Source organism: Notolabrus celidotus, chromosome 5 (genome assembly GCF_009762535.1).
Source record: "Notolabrus celidotus isolate fNotCel1 chromosome 5, fNotCel1.pri, whole genome shotgun sequence".
Taxonomy (NCBI): domain Eukaryota; kingdom Metazoa; phylum Chordata; class Actinopteri; order Labriformes; family Labridae; genus Notolabrus; species Notolabrus celidotus.
Genome location: NC_048276.1, coordinates 12,750,615 through 12,771,998, shown reverse-complemented (window position 1 = coordinate 12,771,998; position 21,384 = coordinate 12,750,615). Strand labels below are relative to the sequence as shown.

At 41.6% G+C, this 21,384-nt stretch overlaps 1 protein-coding gene across 1 annotated transcript in view; it reads right to left on the bottom strand.

The window, feature by feature from the left end:
* Positions 1-654: 654 nt before the first annotated feature.
* Positions 655-21,384, bottom strand: part of klhl13 (kelch-like family member 13) — a 54,111-nt gene continuing 33,381 nt past the window's right edge. Inside the window, exons 3-8 of the mRNA XM_034683507.1 lie at positions 20,568-20,709; positions 17,819-17,951; positions 16,601-16,797; positions 14,515-15,310; positions 9,904-10,017; positions 655-1,748 (exon numbers count right to left, since the gene is read on the bottom strand). Coding sequence (XP_034539398.1) covers positions 1,261-1,748; positions 9,904-10,017; positions 14,515-15,310; positions 16,601-16,797; positions 17,819-17,951; positions 20,568-20,709 — 1,870 coding nt within the window. The 3' untranslated portion in view covers positions 655-1,260. The remainder of the gene's footprint in view (positions 1,749-9,903; positions 10,018-14,514; positions 15,311-16,600; positions 16,798-17,818; positions 17,952-20,567; positions 20,710-21,384) is intronic.

The window sequence follows — 21,384 nt, the reverse complement described above, 5'->3', positions numbered from 1 at the left end:
ACAGTGTGCATCGGACCAGTCTGCCTCGCGTACTGTTTCCCACAATGCACTGCGCTCGTTCTGTTTTTTCTTTCCTCATCTTATTTTGACGGGGGGAACTCAGTTTTTAGGTGCTGTGAAAATTATCAAATTCCATATAAACCACTTCCTAACTTTTTAAATCACAAGTGGATTCTAAAGAAGCAGTTTATCTATCAGCTCAGCCGTTGTTTACTTCAGCATTCTGAAACCAGAAATCCAGTGACGTCTGGCCCAGGGTACTGCAACACAGATCAAAAAGAACAGCCATACTACATACTAAATTCAAACGCAGTATGTAGTAGGCAGTATCTACTGTCTACTACATTAGTAGGTAGTATGTAACAGGCCGTTTCGAAAACAGCCACGGACTGGAGGGCTTACCCCAAATCATCAACACTGACCACCAACAGTGTCTTTAAACTGTGTCATATACCAAAACCACCTGATATATTAACCATTTGTTACATACAAAAAAAATCCATCACAACACAAACACATTCAATTCTTTGGGAATCCTTTTACTACACAACACTTTACATGGCTGAGGTGTTCTGAGTATTATTGCTTCATTCAAACTTTCGCTTCTGAGGATCTTCAGGATTCTGCTGCAGTCAGTAATGACAACATTTCTCCTTACTTTCAAAATCATGTTTATTAAATTTAGAAAACACCATTTCGTTAACAGTTTCATAGCAATAGCAGGAAAAGAACTGAAACTGTAAGAGAGAGACGTAGATGGGGCCTTGGCCAACCCCTGAGTTAAAAACCGACTGTTTTGGAGCTCATCCCTCCCTATGCGTTTGTTCTCTGCGGGGTCACCTGCATCTAACCTGGCATAGACTAGAAGAGAGAGTCAGTGTGGGAGCGAACATCTCAAGGTAGAACGCCTAAAGAAACCAGACATAAGAAAAACTTTGTAGACATCAGGTAGAAAAGTTGATTTGCAAAGTCACTTTTCAAGTCAAGGTATTTCCTGCCAAAATGTATACCGAGTATGCAACATTAACATGTAATTAGGTTGCCAAACCGTATCGGTACGTAGGTTTAATCACTTAGGGAGGAGGGGGTACTGCACAGCTTTTAAGAGGAGGGGGGCTCGGGGGGAACTTAGGGGTGCAGTACAGATGTAGTCCAAGGAGGAAGTGCAAACAATGTCTATAAGGAGTGTTTGTTGAGGAGTGGTAGGTGGGTGACGGGTCACGGGGGTGTGAGCAGAATATGGCTCCCCCCCTTTACTCATCAAGGTGCTGAGAGGGGTGACTCTCTGGAGGGCGAGCCCGAGATATCCTCAGGGGGGAAAACTGTGAGTGTGCAGGCTCGGATCCCGCCCAGCGACTCGGGTAAGTCAAACACTTTGTGCCATTCGTCTTTCTCAGGGTCGTACTTCTGTACTATTTCCACCATGCAGCGATTGTTCCACGAGTAACCACCCACCACGTAGATCTTATTCTCAAACACAGCCACGCCAACGTCGCTCTGGCCTCGCAGCATGGCAGCGATAGGTGTCCATAAGTCGAGGGCAGGGGAGTAGTACTCGCAGCTCAGCACATCGTCGTAGTCGCTGGTGCCTCGGAAGTGATTGCCCCCGATTACGTAAAGACGGTCGCCCACTGTGCACATGCAGTGGAGGCCTCGCACCGTCGTCATGGGCGCTTTTTGAGTCCATTTATCTGCATCAGGGTCAAAGCACATCAGCTCCTTCTGAAAAGTGTCATGTGTGATTCCCCCTGTAGCCAAAAGATAAAAAAGAGCACAAATTAGCCTCATCAGTGATTATTCCGAAGAGGAAAACAGCTTTGCAGAGAACGTCAATCAGACAGATCGGTGATTCACTGGACCATGCCAACCTACATTTCCATTTATCTAGGCCATGTGGACAACCAGCCGTAACACTGAAGTGGTCACATTTGTCTCAGTAGCATCGTGAAGAAGGAAAATAAGGATAAAGGCTTTGAATTTTTAAATTTCACCGCTGCGTGATCCCTATTTGTCAAACCTAACTTCTACCTTAGCAGCTGATACACAGAGTGAACCACATTTACAAACTTTAAAGTGACATCCACATTTGTAAGGAGTCTTTTCTACAGTGTGAAATACTGCTGGTGATGAGCACTCAAAGCATAAAGAGAAAACATCATTACAAAATGCACGCACATACACAAACAGACTGTAGATGCCGGGACACAAAAAGCTGAGGGAAAGTGGGGAGGGGAAAAAAAAAAACAGGACATGTCTACAGGGAAGGCTTAAAATAAAGAGGAACACAATCCCAGCATGCATTTGGGTGGAAGCCAGCCCACCCCTCCCTCCCGCAGGCGGAGTGACTAGGAGCGAATGCAGTGAAGATTTGCAGAGCATGGCGAATGGAGGCAGAATCCCTCTTTTGCTGCTGCCCAGTGATCGTGTGCGCGCTTTATTGTTGAGGCCTAAGCTGTCTTTTCAACTGCCATGACTCAGATCTGTGATGCTACACCTCCTTAACTGATCAAATCCAGTGATAGCCCCACTCTCCATTTTCTTTATCCAAGTAGTCCATGGGGCATGTCTGCTATTAAAATCCGACAAGGGAACGGTGCGTTAGGTCCTTATAATTCCTCTCAAGAGGCCCTGCTGCTATTCTGATTCAGATCAAGGGCTTTGGCCTTTCCCTGATACAATGATGTCTGATCAGCATCCTGCTACCCTGATGTCTAATCAGAGCCATTAGTGAGACAAGGTTTTGCTAAACTGAGCCAATCCCAGAGTCAGGCTAAAAGCTTTGCCCCTGCATAGAGAGACCAGGTTACTGTCTGCTACATTTGCTTTATTAATACAGTTTCCTGTTCAGACATGTAGATATGAGAGAACTGTAGAATCACCTCGCAGAAGCAGTTTTCTGCACAGACTGTATCTGATGAGTGCACAGCAGGTAGCACACTGCTCGAGACACGACCAAGCTACTGTGTGAATTGATCCACTTTTCTGTAGGATGACTGAGAACATATGGATCGATACACTGCCAGCTTCTTAAGGAGAATCAGTGTGTGGAGTTCTCATCTCATTGTTTAGATGAAGTTTGCAACTTTCTTACTTTAGTCAGGTTTTTTCTTTTGGGTGTTTTATATGCGTTTGTTCATGTTTCTGCACTGAACACAGCTGAACTCTTCAAATCGGACCACAAGTTTCATTTTATATCCTCATGGCTTCTAGGTCTGATGTAATCAGATCTCAATCCAACCAGTGCTGGGTTCAGGCACTCACTATGACCAACACATTGCATTGCAGGATTGCTAGCTGGACATGTAACATGTCATGAGTGTTTTTGTTTTTATTCCAATGATCAAATGTGGAGTAAGCCTGCAGACATCATAGACCAGTTGTTTTCAAAGTGGGGGCCGCCAGGGGGGCCTCAGAAAATTGGAGGGAAGGGGAAAAAATAGAATCTAATTGTTTTTATTTATTTATTTATTTATTTTTATAACCATTTGTCCTGAACGTACAACACAAACTGCCGTAATCGTTGGATTCTCAAGTTTCCAAGTGTACCTAACCGCACCTCGTGTGACAGCTGCAACTTCGGCATTTCTTTTGTTCTGTTCTCATCTGCCAACAGTTTTTTGAAAAGTTTATTATTCAGTGGGAATATACAGTGCTGAAAACACATTTGTTAATCATTTCCTATGCTAAACAAATGTAATAATTATTGAAAAGTGAATAAAAGTAAGAAAATACATTCTAAAAGTTAATGTTTCTTTACATTTTTTGAAGCATTGTCTGTGGGTTTGCAAAGGGGGTCCCCGGCCAGATGCTAATGCTGTTTGGCGGGCCTTGGCATGGTAAAGTTTGGGAGCTCCTGTCATACACCAGTGCTGCTTAATAAAGTAAACTTGATACTCATTGATTTTAGGCTGTTTGAGAAGTAAAACTCTAACACTGGTCTAGCTTTCCTGTAAACACATTCACATGCTGAATGATCCATTGAAATAGAATGGTTGGTCAGCATTAGCATGTTAATTGTGATATGATTAAGGTCTGAAATTAACATGTTTTTTCTTTTTTGGCATACCATGGTTAGGCCACAGCAGCCTCTTCCAGCTAATCAGACTGATGTCAGCAGGAAACACAATCGCAAAAAGCCAACAGAGCACTATTTTGGAGTGCAGGGATCGCCACAGATCTGTGGAGGAAGCTAACTCAAAGAAGATATCTTAAATACTGGACGGCAACTGACTGCAGCAACACTGAGAAAGACTTCACTCTAAAGGACGTGCTCTGTGTGGCATGTTTTGATAAGCTTTGCCTTCCTAACAATAGTTTTATACATTCAGGACGAAGCAGCAAACACACTGGAACTCCTGAAAAGTGCAAATGATGCAGCAGTAACCAGGAATTACTGGACATGAGTGATTAAAATAAATTACAACAGTGGATAGAATTGTCATACATTGTTGATATTGCCTCAAAAATAGTTTTTAAACGTGATTAAAAATGTGATAGATCTCAGCTAACCATCAAAATGTAGGGATTCATTAAAAGTGAATCACTTGACGGCCTCAGTAATTGTGTAACAAATTCTCTGCAGGTCATTTGTATTGCTGAACTGACTGAGTCCTACACAGAACAGGGAGGACTCGGGACAACTCAAGGTAAATTAACAACAAAGCAGTCATTTGAGATCATTCATCGTGTCTACAGAATGAATCCTGCTAATGACTGCAGGGATGGTTACACATAAGTCACATTTACAAACTCAATGTGTCATTTGAAAAAAAAAAAATTAAGTTATATTTTTGGCCTTTTTGCCTTTATTTGAGAGGACAGCTGAAGAGAGACAGGAAATGTGGAGAGTGGGGGAAGACATGCAGGAAATGGTCGACCAGCCGGGAATCGAACCGGCAACCCCTGCGACGAGGACTGTAGCCTCTGTATGTGGGGCGCTTAGAATGCTAGGCCACCAGCGCCCCCTCAATGTGTTTTTATTTTGTGGGGGTGGGGGGGTTATTTGCCTTTATTGATAGGAGAGCTGAAGAGAGAAAGGAAAACGCGGGGAGTCACAGCCGGGAGTCGAACCAGCAACCTCTGAGACTGTATGTGGGGCGCTTAGACCACTAGGCCACCAGCACCCCAGCACCCCATGTCAGAAGATCTTAGTGTGTCCAAATTAGTCTAAAAATGCAAAAAAGTTAATAAAAAAAATCTAGATAAGTTCTGACACGGGGTCAGTAAAGGTTGTCACTGGAGAGCTCAGATAATGTTCCTTTTAAATGAAAAGCGTCCAACTTAGTGTGAATCTTTCAAACTAAAAGAACGACAAGCATATGAAGAACTTCCAAATATCAACATCACGACAGCCTGTGACAGTCCGGGTATGATAACTAGAAATTACTACAAAATAATTCAAAATAAGCACAACCACAAGACAGTCTGAGTAATCCACACGTAGGTGTCAGGACTGCAGAGTTCTACACCATGTCCTTGTTGTAGATGACTCAGTAAAGAAGTTGGAGAAATGTCTGTGTGTAGATAATGCAGACGTACAATTCAGATATTAATCTCTCGTGTTAAAACAGAGGCAGGGCGGCTCTGTGCTGTTTCAGTACTCATGTCTGAACTCTGCCACGCCACTTGAGCTGTGACGGTCTGCGGGCTGAGTGGATTTGTCAGGTTCATCCAGCTGACAGAATGTCTTCAGACAGCGGAGCAGCGCAGCCGGAGAAAGTGACCTGATCCGCTGTGACAGACGGACACAGAACTGCACTTCAGCGTGGGTCACCTTGCACAGCGAGAGTCCAACCCCGGAGACCGTGGGTGCTATGGCACAGCTTCAGAGCAAATAAATTCCTTAAACGGGGAATGCTTGGTTACCTGTGCCTTTTGAATTAACCATTAACGTCTGCATTAAAAGCCCTTCAGCCTATTACACACACTTTCACATGACCTTTAAAAAAAAAAACTGCTGGAGCAGCTTTATCCTGTAACACGCACATGCCTCCCCCTGTCATGGAGTTTGAGCTGCTGCAGGTGCAAAGGCATGACACCGCCACTGCCACTGCATGTTGTACTGTAGGCCCGACACTGAGTGTTCACTGCAACATGAAGCTAACACAGAAGAAATCCATTAAAATATCAAACAGGTTGAGCGGTAAATACTATGTACTGAGGAGTACAGCCTTAGGCAAATAGAGTGGAAAAACAGCTGGCTACCAGCAGATTAGCTCACTCCCTGACTATTTTGTTATTCATCATTTAGTTTATTTTTTTTAAAAGGGGAAAATGTGTCTTTCATCTTCACTCCCCTGTAATATTAGGCTTGCCAAATCATCATGGTCCATGTGGTCCCAAATATGCCCCAGTTCCTGTGCTTGCCAAGGGAAATACTGACTAATTAAAAATGTTCTGGAAAGTTTAGCTTGTTGTTGATAAAAAAACAACAACAATAGTAATCATGTATGAAGTAGTTGTGAATTGCTGGCCTGGTTCCAGAGAGTTACAGTTAGTTAATATGAATCAAATTAAAAGAGGCTGCTGCACTGTTGACTTTTTCACATGCGTGCACACGGAGAGGGATTCTTGCAGCACTCTGTTTTGTGAAAAAAAAACACAGGACGATGTTTAAAAAATCAGCTGTAGATTCTGAATTTCTGTGCGTGGAGCTACATGATATCACAAATTAAATTAAATGCATGTGTTGGGCTGTGAGAACAGTGATGCAGATCAATAAGTATCTAATAACACAGTGTCTGCTGGCCAGCACCTTACACTGTTTGCCTAATGCAAGTTTCATACTGCTGCTATTTGCAAGTTCAGTACATTAGCGCTACAGTGTTAATGTAGTTAATGCTAATGTATGTTAATTCATCTAAGTGATAGAGATTAAATCTATCCCCATTACCCATAAACCACCTCTTTTATTAGTTCATGCGCATAATACTGACACTGTATGTCAACTCTTCTCTTTCATTTCTGTTTTGCAAAATAAAAAATAAATATCTAAATCTTTCCACGAGAAACCTTCAGTGATCTCTTGTTTCATGTTCATGAACACTATTTACATTTACATGTTGTAGGAACAACAGAACCCAGAGCCACAGAGGGATTAACATCGACTCTTCTGTGTTACACCTCCTACACGGGCTTCACTCCTCCACTTCTCTCCATCCTTCCCAATTTTTTCCCTTCCACCTCTTCCCCTCCCCTCCCCTCCCCTCCCCTCCCCTCTTAGCGCTGCTCTGGATTAGTCACACTGAGAAACTAGGGCTCATCTCCATAACGCAGGATTTGTTTTCAATCCTATGAAGTGAACAAGTACTGAGGTGACACCGAGAAAAAAAAAAAAAAAAAGGAGGCAGAAGTCGAAGTCGCTGCCCCTGAAGGAAAGACCTCAGTGTCTACAACCTTCTGCCTGAAGCACAGAGCTCTCACAGACTTTATCTTCAACTCCACCGGTGTTCAGAAGTGATGGATCAGGTGTGATAGATATTAGTGAAACATGTTTCTTAAAGGAAGATTAAAAGCTACAAATAGGCACAGTTACTCACAGACAAGTATCAAAATTCAAAGTAGTTTTTCTTTGAAGTTTACTGTGAGGATTTTTTTTTTCATTATTATTGCTATTGTTTTTTATTATTATTATTATTGTTATTATTATTATTATTATTATTACTTTTTTTTTTTAAGATAAGATATTACTTTATTGATCCCCCGGGGGGGAAATCCAGTTGTTACAGCAACCCAGACATATTACCAAAAGTATTCGCTCACCCATCCAAATGATCAGAATCAGGTGTCCTAATCACTTGGCCTGGCCACAGGTGTATAAAATCAAGCACCTAGGCATGCAGACTGTTTTTACAAACATTTGTGAAAGAATGGGCCGCTCTCAGGAGCTCAGTGAATTCCAGCGTGGAACTGTCATAGGATGCCACCTTTGCAACAAATCCAGTCGTGAAATTTCCTCGCTCCTAAATATTCCACAGTCAACTGTCAGCTTTATTATAAGAAAATGGAAGAGTTTGGGAACAACAGCAACTCAGCCACGAAGTGGTAGGCCATGTAAACTGACGGAGAGGGGTCAGCGGATGCTGAGGCGCATAGTGCAAAGAGGTCGCAGACTTTCTGCACAGTCAATTGCTACAGAGCTCCAAACTTCATGTGGCCTTCAGATTAGCCCAAGTACAGTACGCAGAGAGCTTCATGGAATGGGTTTCCATGGCCGAGCAGCTGCATCCAAGCCATACATCACCAAGTGCAATGCAAAGCATCGGATGCGGTGGTGTAAAGCACGCCGCCACTGGACCATAGAGCAGTGGAGACGCGTTCTCTGGAGTGATGAATCACGCTTTTCCATCTGGCAATCTGATGGACGAGTCTGGGTTTGGAGGTTGCCAGGAGAACAGTACATTTCGGACTGCATTGTGCCAAGTGTGAAATTTGGTGGAGGAGGAATTATGGTGTGGGGTTGTTTTTCCAGGAGCTGGGCTTGGCCCCTTAGTTCCAGTGAAATGAACTTTGAATGCCTTAGGATACCAAACCATTTTGGACAATTCCATGCTCCCAACCTTGTAGGAACAGTTTGGAGCAGGCCCCTTCCTCTTCCAACATGACTGTGCACCAGTGCACACAGCAAGGTCCATAAAGACATGGATGACAGAGTCTGGTGTGGATGAACTTGACTGGCCTGCACACAGTCCTGACCTGAACCCGATAGAACACCTTTGGGATGAATTAGAGCGGAGACTGAAAGCCAGGCCTTCTCAACCAACATCAGTGTGTGACCTCACCAATGCGCTTTTGGAAGAATGGTCAAAAATTCCTATAAACACACTCCTCAACCTTGTGGACAGCCTTCCCAGAGTTGAAGCTGTAATAGCTGCAAAAGGTGGACCGACATCATATTGAACCCTATGGGTTAGGAATGGGATGGCACTTAAGTTCATATGTGAGTCAAGGCAGGTGAGCGAATACTTTTGGTAATATAGTGTAAGTACAATAAAGAAGAAGTTAGATTAAATAGCAGTAATTACAGGCAGTATTAAAAACATTTTCAGTAGTGACAGGTTGACATGGTGTGATTATGGTTGGTAAAGACAGATTAAGCAATAAATACAAATAAACATGGGTATATATGTAATAAGACTGCAAGTTGTAGTCAACAATAATAATGTAATATAACATAATATAATATGGCAAGGATAATTATATAATATAATATATATGGCATTATTATGTCATCAGTAGTCAAGAGAGTCAGTTCGGGATGAGATGATGAAGTGTGACAGACAATGCAGGGATGGTATGGATCCTTACAATCTTAATAGTATTATTATCTTGTATGTTTGTATTTACTTATTTTTAATTGTGTACTATCTATTTATTTATTCATTTATCTTTACTTTCGGACTATGGACTAGGTGTTTTCAAAAATCTTGTTTGTTTTTTTTTGTCTCCGAGTCTGATGGCTGCATTGTTGTTTTGTGATGTTAACTGAGTCTACTAAAAACATAAAAAAATACATAAATTCAAAGTAGACTCACTTTAATGACAGAGTTGTGCATCACTGTTGTGACCTGACTTACACCGTCTGCTGACGCATGTGCCAATCACTTCATTCATTGTTTCAGGTGAACATGAAGAACACGCACAGCTCTCCGTCTATGACTCACAGCGATGTAATATACATGCTGCAGTTTTTGAAGAACGATATCACATGGAGGTGAGCGCAGAAAAGATTTCAAGGCTTTGAATGAAAGTTCTAAGGAATAATAAAAAAAAAAGACTCTCTAATTGGAAATCACAACGCATTCAAATTCATATCATTTATGGCCGCAAGACATGAAATCCGATTTTGATCTCACAGCACAGTCTTTACATTTCCCCTCATTAACAGTGTAATAACGCACTTACCTGAAATATACATATAACCGCCGTACACCGTCCCAGCATGGCCGTAATGTGGCTCATTCATTTTGGCAACATAAGTCCATTCATTTGTCCTTGGGTTGTAACACTCCACGGTAGCTTGAGGAAAATGATGGAGAAAAAGAGGAAAGTATTAGTTGAAAGTAGGTCAAGACACAACTAAGGAGGACAAACAGCAGCAAATGAGGCCTTGGAGGGTCTCAGCGTGGGAGCTAAAACACGGATTTAAATACAGAGTACACATCCCCGAAAACCCCACCAGCACTGACTGCACAGGATATAAGGAGATTGTAAGATCCTTTATCTTTAGGCGCCTGAGGAAGTTTCCGTTAAATCTGGGAGAAACTGGAATAAGGTCGCTGGGATACGTGAACGGTGCTCTTAGGTGAGAGGTAACTGGGACCAGCAGGGCAGCCAGTGGGAGAGATGGAGACCCTTATAAGATGTAATCTCGGATGGAGTCTTTTAATTGAAAATTACAACAAGAGCGAGTGCTGTGTGCTTTTAAGCCTTATCGTTGAACGCAAGGAAGAGCACAAGTGTGCGTTTTATCAAAGCATCACTGGCCATAGATTAGTTATGGTGCCAGATAAGGACAGTCTCATCTGCATATAAAAAGGATAAAAAACGACTGCATGTTTTCATGTCACCAACAGAATTGGAGATGAGGCACAATAATGTCGTTTTCATAGTTTGAACCTGGTGGATACAAAAAGTAGGCAGACTGATTGATTCTGATTAAACACAAAAAGTGGTCTCAGCTGAGCACCAAGAATAAGATTGGGCATTCTCTAAAGGCTTCGGTTAAATAAATGGTTTAATCAATGACTTGGAAAAATGATTAAATACCGCATTAAGCTCTGGACCACAAAGGAGCCAGAGCCACTATCGGGCCAGCTCGGGGAATTCTCAGCGGGGAAAAGGAGTGAAAACGTTACTCTGCTTGCTCGACAACTACCATCAAAGTGACCTTGAGCGGGGCAGAATATCTCGTAGCCGCTCGGTGGAAGAAGAGAAGAAATATTAAAAGGACAAAGCTGCACTGAGCAGATCTAAAAAACATCCCAATGTTGGATTTCATGAATGCAGAGCATAGTCGCACAGGAAAAAGTACATTCAATATTGAAATTCTTCAGATAAACAGTGTATTCAACCACACAATGTCTGAATGTTGTGGATGTTGTCAAAGAAAGCAGAGGTCGAAAACACGAAATTGTTCAAATAAATGAAATACAGCACTCCGAGATCTTTTTATGATCACCTGAAAAAGGTCATATTCCTTATTAGCACAACTTTCTCCCCTGGATGTTGTTCACAAAAACGGAATGCTCCAAGGGCCAAGCTTGCAGCTGGTGACATCTGGTAATAATTACTGTTTAGCATACTCCACTGACCTCGAGCCGTGGTTCACAACGTGAGGGACAAGACCCCACAGAGATACTGTGGTTGGTAGCAATAACCTCCGGTAAAGAAAACAAGATAAGAAAGGTAGAAATCATTCAAAGTTTTTCTGTTTGTAAGGCTTTCATTTTTGCAACATAAATTCCTTTGAGTGAAAGAGCTGCAGGGCCAGGAAAAGAACACGAACACTGACTGTGAGAACTTTGCTGATCTGTACATTTCTGCCTCTGTGGAGCGGTTTCCAAAGAGAGAAAGAGCCTGTTTAAGCTAAAGGAAACATTAAAGAGGAGGTTTGGACATTGTGCAGCCTACCTTCGACATTAAAGATATAAAGTTGCTGCTGGCATTTTCATGTATATAATCAATACAATTGATGACCTGTAAAATGATTAGGGTTGCAAAGGGGTGGAACATATCCGGTAAATTTCCATGGGAAGTTAAACTGGGGGATTTGGGAAATATTCAAAATTGGAAACTTTCCATGGGAATTATGGGAATTAACCATAGACTGTATAAAATATGGACATAGTTTCCGTGACGTCACCCATCTGTTTCTGAAGGGCTGTTCTGAGGCCAATTGGCGGCGGCAGCCATATTGCTGCTGTTGAGCCAGTGTGACGTAAAGAGGCGGAGTTTGAGCCTCCTAGCCAACAGCTACAGTGTTCCCGCCTGCCAATCAAGTCAGCTGTGCCTCTCATTGGAAGACTCGTAATCTAAATATCTTGCAGCGTTAGAAAAAAATTCACCCCCTCACAGTGTGAGCCTATCGAGAAATTAGCTATACAGACTACACTTGTCTTTTGTACCAGGCTGTAAACATGTTTATTTCTGCTGTAAAGATCGGCTTTTTCCCATTCTCGTGTATGTGACTTCCCGTACTTCCGGAGCCAGCCTCAAGCGGATTCTTGATGAACTGCAGCTCTTAGCACTTCCGCATTGGACTCATATTTTTAGACCGGTGGTTGCTGCTTGGAATTAACTGGGAATTGAAATTAAATTAATGGAAAGGTATCATATCCAAGCATAAATATTTGTTTTGTTATTAGCAGACCTCCATCCAAAATAATACAATTAATAATTTAATAATATTACATTTTATTTAGATCTAGAATTAAAATTGATTTATTTGTAAGTAGAACTTTATCTAGTGTTAAATATTGTATTGAAAAATCAATTCTTTCATTGAACAAAAAAAATGAATGTTGAGTTAAATATTACTCATCCCCCCGACCCCCAATTCAAAAATGAAGAAAAATGCAATCCCAACAAAGTCCCATTCAAATTGTTAAACGAAAAAGCATCTCCCCTCAAGCTTCTCAAGCCTAGCCTCTGCAGGATTCTAGAGATCATCTGTGCATATGATGGAGGAATGCACAGTGCATGTAGAGCCAACCTTCAATTTAGTAAATACCTGGTTTATTCCCCTTTATTCCCATAAATTCTCGTTCATTCCCATGGAAAGTTTCCAACTTTGTAAATTCCTGGAATTTTGCAACCCTAAAAATGATCATGAGGAAAAACGGGCCAAAGATATCTTTCAAACACAAAATATATTCAAATGACAAAACCAATCCTTAGGACGGGACGGAGTCTGATAATGTGTGCAAAATACATGCTAAATGTTCCACTGAAGATTAAAGCGCCTTCCAGTAGAAATCCATCATGACGTTGTTAAGCTCGTCTTTTTATAATCCTTGCATTTCATGTGTAACAATAAAACCACACCCGTACATCCTTTCAAGGGTAAACAAACATAATGCAGAGGCTGGGCACATCCAGAATAACATCAATGCTCAGCCACATGCAGGGGAAGGGCAGTGGAACGCACAGCAGAAAAGGGAGTTGTGTAGACAGGCAGTGAACCGGGGCCGTGTTCTTTGGTCTAATTATAACCCAGAAGAGGAGACTTGCTCACACTGTGGCCTCTCTCTCTGTGTGTGTTGCGCTTACAGAGCGGACTTTAAGTACTGGGTGGCACCTTCTCTGTGGTCTACAATTACGGGTGCAGAAATTCCAGATTGGTGGTTCAGCATCAAGCAGGAAGCGGCCCTGAACAGATGTCAATACATCTCTTTACTGAAATGTGTCTAGTAGGGGCATGGACAGATGGACGGATGCTCACAATGTTAATCTGTCGGATTATTGACCAGAGATGATCTATAATAACCCCTTTAATAATGTAATATCAATATTCTGTGGACAAATTGATTGATTTGAAGGGAAACGTCCACTTAATCCTCTTTTTTTAGCCCAGTATTGTTGAAGTCTGAGGACAAATCTGTAATGTGTTCAGGTAGCCTTGTTGTCCAAAACTGAAATAACTTAACCCTCCTGTTAGGTTGAGGGTCAAATTGACCCAGGTTCCTTCCACCTTAGGTAATATTTGCCTTCAAAACCAGCTAAATACAGCATAGAAATCTGGGCTGCATGCGGCAGAAGAGGTGTCTCATGTTAATTTATAAACATCACTACATAAAAAAAAAAAAGTAAAATAAAAGAAACAAAAATCTATGTCACGTAAAACTATTGTATTTATATTTAGGGCTTTTCAATGTACATTAAAAAATGTTTAAACATGAATTACATAAAAAATGATTGAGTTCTCCTCATTGAACCATGATCTGTGAGGATTAAAGAACACCATTGCACTAAATATTGATTAAAATGGTTAGTAATAGAGTTAATAATGAGTTGATGTTTATTGGGATTTTTTTTTGTTTGGACACTTTTGGATCATTAAATATGCCCCGGGTCAAGCTGACCCATGAACATTATTGCTGTCCTTAAGAAACGAACATAACAGGAGGGTTAAGGAGGGAAAACAATTACACAATAATAAATCATCATAAATAATAAAACCCTGACATGCAACATTTGAAAATAATCTTGAATATGTTAAAAAGCTTCTATATTAGGATTGTAAGAGGTGTTCATAACAGTGTGCCCATCCTCTACCTTTAATTAAATTACACATTATTACAGATTATGAACACGACATATTGAAACAGCAAATGATGTGTAGGCACAACACTTGATTACCAGCGTCAGCATGCTGGCAGCTTTATTAAAACGCACAGTTCTTCCTCCTGGTGCTCCTTCATATTTAAGTGTATAAACTCATACAATATTAATTAGCAGCTTGTGTTGTTGCTTAAAAGGAAAGTTAAAAACAAACAGGCAGGGAAATAAACTCACCGAGCTCCCCGGCAGCGTTCCTTCCACCCACAGCATAGAGGTGTCCCTTGAGTGCACTGAGGTGGAAGAAGGTGCGTTTCTCATTAAGGCATGCCACCTGCATCCACTTGTTGTAGCGCGGGTCGTACCGGAACACTGTGTCCACTGCTGTCTTGCCTTTGGTGTCGTAGTTGCTTTGGCCGCCCACCACATAGAGGAAGTTGCCGATGACTGCAATGCCGTGTTGGTAGCGTGGTGCATCCATGGGTGCCAGCGCCTTCCACTCGTGAGCCTTCTCATCAAAGAGACGCAGCTCCTTACTCACAACAAGCTGCTGGCGCAGAACGCCACCCAGGGTGACCAGGTGGGCACTGTCTGAGCGGATGGCTGTCCGTTCTGACTGCATAACTGGCTGCATGTAGGGCATCATTTGGTAGTTGCTAGCTTCCAGGAGAAGGTTGACACAGGTGTTGTCTGTGCGCATGAAGTCCACTGTCTGCACATAATTGATGAGCTCCTGTGGGTTCATGAGAGGGAAGCGGATGTTCTTCATGAGTTTGGGGGCATAGTCCATACGGCCGTCTTCATAACGTAGCCAGCGGCACGCAGCCTTGAACAGGTCTAACTCAGTGCAGTGTTTTAAGCTGTTGCTGGACAGTACAAAAGCCAGCCGTTCAAATGGAAGCTTGACGAATTCTCCTGTGCCCAGCAGTGAGGGGAAGTTCTTTAGGATGAAGTTGTTGACATATTTGTCCACCTCTGTGAGGTTATATGTGTTAGCAATGCGCCCGACCTCGACACAGTTGTCGAGAGAAACCTGCAGAGAAGAAGTGACAATCAAAATTTGGGATAGCTGAGGGAACGAGAACTCACCAGGACACGAAAGACTCCATCTTCCTGAATTCTTTAGAGAGACCCTCTCTCTTTAGACATTTCAAAACATCAGTGATATCTCACAGAAAGGCTGCAATCCGAGGCTTACTGGAGTAAGTCTTCACTTATGGCACTGCACCAGAGAATGTGCTGCTAGTATTTAACATATCACTGTAAACTTAACATTTTGATCTAAGTGACTGGGAAATATAAGTTAACAATCTATATTTGTAACAGACACTGAGAAATATTCAAAGTACTATTATTATAGGCCATTACCTTCAGCCTCACCTGCATCAACTCAGTTAGCTTAGGATATATTTTCGAATACGTTTTTTTAATAAATTGAAACAAAGTTCAGACATTCAAAAACAAATTTTAATGTATTTCTTTGGGATTTGATGCCAATGACAGAGAATAAAGCAGGAAACTGGGAGGGTGTGTGTGTGGAGTGACAAAGGAGCCACAGTTTGGAATCAAACCCTGGCCGCCGCTTCACCATTATAACCTCTGCTCATGCGGCGCGCGACTTAACCACTAGGCCAAACTGGCGCCCTGAGCCCATGCATTCTGAATACACCAGAACCAACTTATTTGGCCAATTCTGTATTTTTTAATGTGATTTCCACATTAAAAATAATATTCTTAGAATTAAAGCCAGCTGAAATGTATCCAAGCTTTGAAAACACTTTCGCTGTTGCATTCTAACAAGAATTATTAAGTTGGTTGAGGAAGTGCACTGAAAACAAGAACCTGCTCTTGAACCAGAAGCAAGTGGTCGTCACAGTGGGTGTGTGTTCACAATCTCTGTTATGTCCTTTCTTTTTATCTCCTCATTCTTGGTTTTGTCAGTTATTGAAATGTTTCCAGATTTTACTTACTCAAGTTTTCTTTTGACTACAAGCCAATAGAAAGAAAAGACTTTATAAAGTGCAGGAGTTATTTGAAAATATGAATTCTTCTGACAATTTTTTACTGGATAAAGCTGAAAAGTCTTTGAGCCTCTCTCCTCCTCATGCAGAGACGCTCTCACAGGACTTAAAGCAGTTTCAAGTGTCTACTTGGAGTCCAAAAAGAAAAAAAAGTGCCTTATCTTTGATGACTTTGTGATTGTATTCATCCGGTTATTTAAGCCAACAGCCAAATGTGTTGAATAGAAGATGCACAGCTGTGAAGGACTGGATGAAAGCGGTAAACAGTACAGCAATGTGCATTCGTTTATCAGCCTCCTTACCCCAGATATGAGAAAAACCTTGCAGAAGTCCAGCACTGGAAGGATTTGTAAGAAGCTGGCCGCCTCGAGTGTGTCTTGCAGATTCTCCATGTTGAGCGACAATTTTGCGGTGTAGATGAAGTCGATGATCTTCTTCAGGCCTATTCGGTTTACTCCATGGAGCTTGATGCACATTAAATCCTGTTCCTTCATTCCACCTGCATCGGGAGACGGCACAGGATGAGAGAAAGCGGAGGGCTCACACGTGGTTCAGCTCCAACATAATCTTGTTTAACTGACAGGTCGGTGAGCTGCGAGTGTTTGATGTGTTTAAGAACTTCAAGAATGAAGCTTAGTACTTCAAAAATCCAATGAAGCTACAAATAAATAAATAAAACATTCAATTTGGATGCATTAGGCATAATATGTACATGTTAGAGGAATGTTTTTAGTGTCAAAAGACTTGTGTTGAGAGGAAGGATTGAAGGTCTTAGAGGGAATCTCATTGCTCAGGATCTATGCTCAGACGGCTCTTCTATCACTGATGCTATCCCTGGCTAAGTAGTGCCCCCTCAGACCTTCTTTAACTAGCTCCTCCTCTGTTCTCAAAGCAGGACCTTCATCCTAAACGTTTGCTTCAGATGCAAAGACAAACTTATTTCCATCCGTCTCAGCAAACACTGTTAAAACTATTAAAAACTGCAGAGCAGATCTTTTGTTACTGAAAGTTAACACCTTCATTCCAAATTGAGTGCAAGGTACCGTTAAAGAGATAAGGTCCCTTTTTACTGGCAGCATCAGAGTAACCACCTTTTCTTGGGTTTAACTTTTAAGTCATAAAACCTTCCAGATTAAAATTGTGTTTTTGGGCAATTGATCTTTACGGCGTTCAGGAACATTTTACAGTGTATAAGCTCCTCCTGTAGCACACACTGTATGTATTTCAATAAATGTTGTCAAGGTTCCTCCACCTCTGCATAAAGTGCACAGGAGAAAACACTGCGGTAACGTGGGCACAAGGTCAATTTGAGTAATTTCAAAAGAAGACAAAGTGACACTGACGTGGCCCTGGCTGTGTCAAGCACTGAAAAGGCTCATGAATACAAAGCGCTTTATTAGGGAACACAGTGCGAGCATGAGGAAGTTATAGGGCATTCACCGCATGTGTAGCGATGGGAAAAACACATCCCACACAAAAGACAAACAGCGAAACCCCCCTGGAGATTTCTCATGACCCACCTGTGAACATGGCTTTGAAATAGTCGGAGGAAGAGGCCATCATGGCGCGGTGTACCGGGAAAGCTTCATCGCCGTCCCCAGCCACCAGCGTGACGTCACAAAGTAAACCTTCTATCCTCAGCTGGTCAAATCCCTGAGACGGGAGCAGAAAGGTGAGAGATTACTGACAGAGTTTAGGAGACGTGAACTTTACAGGGAGACGATCACACAAACAAACATGTCGGAGCCAACGGTACATCAGCCTGGAAGATAAAACGCATGCATTAATGTTTAATGTGTCAGTGCAGAGCAATCAAGATAATGTTTAGTCATGGCGTGTCAGCAGTGAGCTCATGTAATGAAAATGTTGTGCAGGGCTTTAAGGCTCTTTTTTTCTTGATTGTCTCGTATGTAGCTGGCACAGGATTACATGTTCAGAGCTGCAGCTACAGTGTATTGTCCCCACTTGGCAAAGCAACAAAGTAGGGTCTTGTGCAGCATGGAGGCATGTGCTTCATAACAAAGAAATCCTATCCACATGCTGACAGTGTGCGCTCCAACCACATTCTTAGTAAACGGTTTCATAGACTACACACTAGGGATGTACACAATTAATCGATTATGGATTAATTGATTGTTAAGAAATTACTCAAAACACACATTTTTGTTTTCAATTTTCTGTCAGGTGGAACAAACATCATGTGGTCTCATATTACACTCAGCTATCAGGGAGGTGTTTTAAGTTTAAAGCATGTTTCGATGTGAATCAGCTGGTTAATGGTTATTGCACACAGCGGAGACGCTCAGCTGGCAGCTGCGGCTGTGCTTCGCGTAAGCTTTTTAAAGAGGATCAATGCGCAACTGCTGCCAACAACGACACAGACACGAAGGTTGACAACTTTAAACAGGACATTTCCCCACCTTTTGATACAAAGCCAACAGACTGGTGGGAGTTGCTAGTGCGCTATGTTTACAGACTAGCAACATCAGAACCGTCTGAGCTTTTCTGACGCTTGACTGATTATGACCCGGTTGCGCTCCCGGCTGACACCTGACCGAATACACACGTTTATTTTTCTCAATAAGAACGAGTAGACAGAAAACTAGACACTGTGAGTCTGAAGTACTTTTTTTTAGTTTTATGAGCCTTCACATTATAAGACTATGAGAATATTTTTATGAGCCTGATCGTTGATAATCAGTGTTAAACATGTACCCGTATTCAATAGCGTCAGTTGTATGTATTTTGTTGCTGTAGAAAATATAATTTAGGGGGGTAAAAATGTATTTGGCCTGTTTTTGTTATTTTATAACTTATATTTTGTTTGCTTTTCTTGATGAGGTTACATCAAAATAAACACATTAAACAACCTTTGGTGTCAGTTAACATACGTCAGTTTAGCCTCCTTTAATATCGTCCATTCTCTCCATACTTTTTGATGGGTTACAAAGTTAGTCCATTTTTTCCATTTTCCTTGACTGGCAGATTGTTAAAGTCTTGAATTGTGTGTAACGTTCTCCATATCGTGTAGTTTTTCCACAATGTCCAACAAGTTTGGACTCTGAGTGGGGGGTCCTCCATACACCACTATCTTGTTATAGCTTTCTTTGATGCCAGTAGTAGTATTCCAATTTTTTCTTGTTTTTGACATAAGAAAAATAATGTTTTTTATTTTTTTATTGATTAATCAATAATTGATCGTTAACATTTCCAAAAATCGATCATGGAAAATACATCCCTACTACACACCTTATGCTATTTACATTCAAATAGAAAAACAGATCCTGTATCTGTCCCAGTGTTTACTATGCTACAGCTTAGGTTGCACTACAAGCCCCAATAACTCAAATCACTGGGCAAGATTTCCGTCCATTGCCTCAACATGTCCCAGCTAAGTCTACAAACTCACTGGCTACAGGGTGATACGGTCAGATCAGATGGCTTTGAAAGATTGGTATTATTCCCTCACTGTGCTCAGATACCAAAAGATTAATGTACAAGTAAAAGCAGCCAACAGCCATTCATTTTCCATAAGAGCTGGTGATGAAGGCCAGCCATTGCTGTGGCAGAAGCAACCAGCCCAATGATGCCAACATCCAGTTTGACAAGTCGAGATGATGATGTATAACAGAATCCATCTACATCTTTTAAACGGCCATCCAAACATCCATAACTGCTCTTTTTTGCGAGGCTGACGCTTGAATTCAATCCTATGTGCTTTCACTTTTTAGATACATTTCCAGGAGGGATGTAGGTCACCTGAAGAACTTATTAAATTCTATTACTTTCTTAATACAATCTTGATTAACAGAGTTTCATAATGTTCTTGTTTTGCTCACTCTTCATATCAAATTACACAGAAACCATCTCCCAAGTGCTTTAAGTTAATCATCAGAACATTATCTAAGCCATTAAATTGTGTCCTTTAATACATGCTATGGGCTCTTTGGCATAGTTTGGATTTCTGCTGCGCTGAGGGGTTTTTGAGCTGTAAAGAAATTCAATAAGGACAAATTTCCCAGTTTGTAGTCTTGTTGAATGCATAGATTAGCTTAGATAGAGCTTTATCTCATTTAAAAAGTGATGGCCATGAATCTGAATAAGTCTCACCAGTGTGCAGTCAGCAGTATTAAAAGGATGGAGCTACATAGCCTACATTATTCACAGGATCTCTACAGGAATAGTGAGGAAAATTGGGGGGAAATTAATAGATATGACCCACAGTTGACTTCTCTGTGAGACACGGTGGCGACATGTCGGAGCACTCACCTGAAGAACGACTGAGCTGTGTGTGTTGCTTGTGAAAAATCGAGTGTTTCCTGTCTTTGATGCCTGAAGGTGAGCAGATATGCCCATATCACCATAGCCCAGAGCCACTTTCATGTGAGCGTCGTCGTCCTCCACGAGGGATCTATTAGGAGAAGAGGAAAAAAAAGTTTAGACTTCAGGAAAGGTAGCAAAAACAAGTCCATACACCTAATTTTAGTTAACAGAAAGTAGGACGGGGAAGTTTTCAAAGTGACCCTACTTGAGGACAAATTGGGCGGTGGTAGCTGAACTGTTAGACAAATCGCAGGTCTGGGTGAGCCTTCAAGCTAAGACCTCCTTTCCTGTTGTAATATAGGCCATTCAGTGGTCTTAAATATGATCAGTGTCCTCCAGATTCCACTTCCTGTGCCGCCTTAAAGCTCCAATCTAAACAGACATAGCTCCTCTAAAAAAGGAACATTACATCTTATCTGTTGCCAGAGATGCAGGTAAGAGTTTGGTTACAGCTGCCAACAGGACCTGCAAGCAATTTCCTTCATAACACTTGAAATGAAGGAGACTCTTCTCCCATAAGGTAATAATTTCAATAACTCAAACCTGGTCTGCCTCACAACTAGCAGGCCAAGGATCCTGAGAGTCATTTGTAAATCAGTCTGTTCACATAATAAAGTCCAAAGCAAGATATATCGCTGCTGAATATTCATGTTCCTCTGACGATGATCACTCCTGATGACATTTGTAGCCTCCTGATCTTTAATCTTGTGCCACTGTCAGGTCAAAAAATACACACCAAATTTCCACTAAGTTTTATGTGGGT